The 2,718-nt window shown below is 36.7% G+C and overlaps 1 protein-coding gene across 1 annotated transcript in view; it reads left to right on the top strand.

The window, feature by feature from the left end:
• Nucleotides 1–1,260, top strand: part of LOC108362057 (uncharacterized) — a 24,821-nt gene extending 23,561 nt beyond the window's left edge. The window contains exon 2 of the mRNA XM_017614891.1: nt 1,044–1,260. Coding sequence (XP_017470380.1) covers nt 1,044–1,260 — 217 coding nt within the window. The remainder of the gene's footprint in view (nt 1–1,043) is intronic.
• The last annotated feature ends 1,458 nt before the right edge of the window (nt 1,261–2,718 follow it).

Genomic DNA, 2,718 nt, shown 5'->3' with positions numbered 1-2,718 from the left:
GGAAAATGGGCGTAGCCACGCCCACTTATGGTTACATGCGAATAGCTTGGTAACCGCTTGGCACAGTTGTTGGTCCTGGTACAAAATACCAAATAGCCGAAAACTTTTAAAATCGGATAATAACCACGCCCACATCCCATATAACGGTAATTTAGAAAAATACGAAATTCTCGATAAATCAGTAAATATTAAAGCTAATTTTTTCAAAATTGATGGGTGCAACAATTCTTAACAAAGAAATATGTTTGTGATAAAATTTTGGAAAATGGGCGTGGCACCGCCCACTTATGATCACATATATGTGTCTCGGTAACCGTTCTGCCAATTTGTACCAAACTCGGTACGGTTATTGTGCTTGCCACACAAAAGCAAACCGTTGAAAATTGTTGAAATCGGACTAAAATTACGGCCATTTCGAAATTTAAGGATGCTAATTTACTTAAAATTTATACACCCCGGCTTATCAGTAGCGGCAGCTTTGGGAAAGGTGGAAAACATATATTTAATACTTGCGCCGGGTATTTAATGTTCGGCTCCGCCCGAACTTAGACTTTCTTACTTGTTTATTATAGAAATGTCGGCTTGCGTGTCGACTATAAACGTACAAAATTTGTTTGACCCATTAATTTTCAATTCGCTAAAGTCGGAGTAATTAAAACTTAAGCAATAAATGCCTTTTGTTGAAAAAGATTTATTTAAATGTCCAATTCTTCCGCCCTCAGTGTTCGCTCCTGAGGGGCGTGTGCGTTTAAAGCGCGCACATTAGCATTATTGCGTGAATTTGGACGTCTATTATTATTATTGGCAATGTTGTTTCGATTTCTATTATTTGAATTCCGATTACTGTTTCCCCCAGCACTGTTATTGTATCTGCCGTTATTACTGTTATTACTGTACCTACTGAAGTTAGTATTGTTTTGTCTAAAATTATTATTGTTGTACCTATTAAAATTGTGACCTCTGAAGCTACCTCGAAACTATTTGGCCTATTACCCGGGATTGAAATACTAACACTTGACGCTCTTTTACTTGTGATTATTTAGTTCGACTATGATTTTGGCCACTACGTCCTTTGAATCACTGAAGGTAGTTGACGATAAAATTGATTTGACCAAATCTGATCGAGTATTAAGTCTACAAACGTTAACTGTTTGTTCGACTGTCATTTCATGGGCCTTAGACTGTGTCATACCTTCAATGATCAGAGAACGCTCTAATGCATCCGAAAGCTCCTCGACACGCTTAGAAAATTCCGTATAATTGTTGTTTATGACATGTAAAGATGCAACTTTCCCAGCTACAACTTTCGAGTTGTCTGGCTTTATTCTATTTCTCAACGCATCTTTGATTTGTCTAACAGAATTAACTTCGGTTGGAATTGCTTCACGTGCCTAGCCTTCGAGCTTCGATTTCAAAAATGATATAAAAGTTTTATTTAAATTTTCGTCTGCAAAATCTTCAATTAAATTAATTTTACCGATAAACGATTCAAGTGCTAGTGGATCGCCGTTGTAATTTTCCCTAATGATTGAGGCACAAAGACTAATAAAAGATTTCTTCTGTTCATGTCTAAGAATTCTTGAAAAATTGTCGAAATATTTGGTGAACTGGTAGCCGTTGACGGCTCGTTGGATACAGTTAGCAGATCTTTAAAAATGGAAGTGACGTACTTCTTTTAAGACTGAATTGTACCGAAGCTTCTGACTTGGCATCACTAAACTCTTCTTCTGACTCAGAGTCAGCTAAGTCTGATAGACAAATTAGCGATAAGCTATCAGGTGGAATCCTAACGCGACAATTAAGTTTAGCAAAGCACTTTGCTAACTGTTCCTTACAACGGGCTAATTTAACTTGAACTTCCTTGAGATTACAGGTATGAGCCGAACTATTGGCAATAACTAGTAGTAAAATATTATTGTAGGCTGTAATGGGAGAATATTTATACTCGTTTAAATTTTTCACATTCATAGATAATGGTCTATTTTGCAAAATTCGCTTAGTAATTTTATCAAAGTCTGCTTTATATGCTTTAAATTGTATATCAAATTCGCTCATAACCGGCTAATCTCAAAGAAGTGGAAGTCCAAAATTTACAGAAAACTATCGTTCACCATGTTTTAATAAAACAAGTAAGAAAGTCTAAGTTCGGGCGGAGCCGAACATTAAATACCCGGCGCAAGTATTAAATATATGTTTTCCATCTTTCCCAAAGCTGCCGCTACTGATAAGCCGGGGTGTATAAATTTTAAGTAAATTAGCATCCTTAAATTTCGAAACGGCCGTAATTTTAGTCCGATTTCAACAATTTTCAACGGTTTGCTTTTGTGTGGCAAGCACAATAACCGTACCGAGTTTGGTACAAATTGGTAGAACGGTTACCGAGACACATATATGTGATCATAAGTGGGCGGTGCCACGCCCATTTTCCAAAATTTTATCACAAACATATTTCTTTGTTAAGAATTGTTGCACCCATCAATTTTGAAAAAATTAGCTTTAATATTTACTGATTTATCGAGGATTTCGTATTTTTCTAAATTACCGTTATATGGAATGGGATGTGGGCGTGGTTATTGTCCGATTTTAAAAGTTTTCGGCCATTTGGTATTTTGTACCAGGACCAACAACTGTGCCAAGTTTGGAAGAAATTGGTGCAGCGGTTACCAAGCTATTCGCATGTAACCATAAGTGGGCGTGGCTACGCCCATTTTCCAAAAA

This window comes from Rhagoletis zephyria, unplaced genomic scaffold (assembly GCF_001687245.7).
Source record: "Rhagoletis zephyria isolate East Lansing unplaced genomic scaffold, Rhagoletis_zephyria_1.1 Rzeph_scaffold_00918, whole genome shotgun sequence".
In the NCBI taxonomy this organism is placed as follows: domain Eukaryota; kingdom Metazoa; phylum Arthropoda; class Insecta; order Diptera; family Tephritidae; genus Rhagoletis; species Rhagoletis zephyria.
Note: the sequence above shows the minus strand (reverse complement) of the source record. Positions and strands in the feature narration are given on the sequence as shown.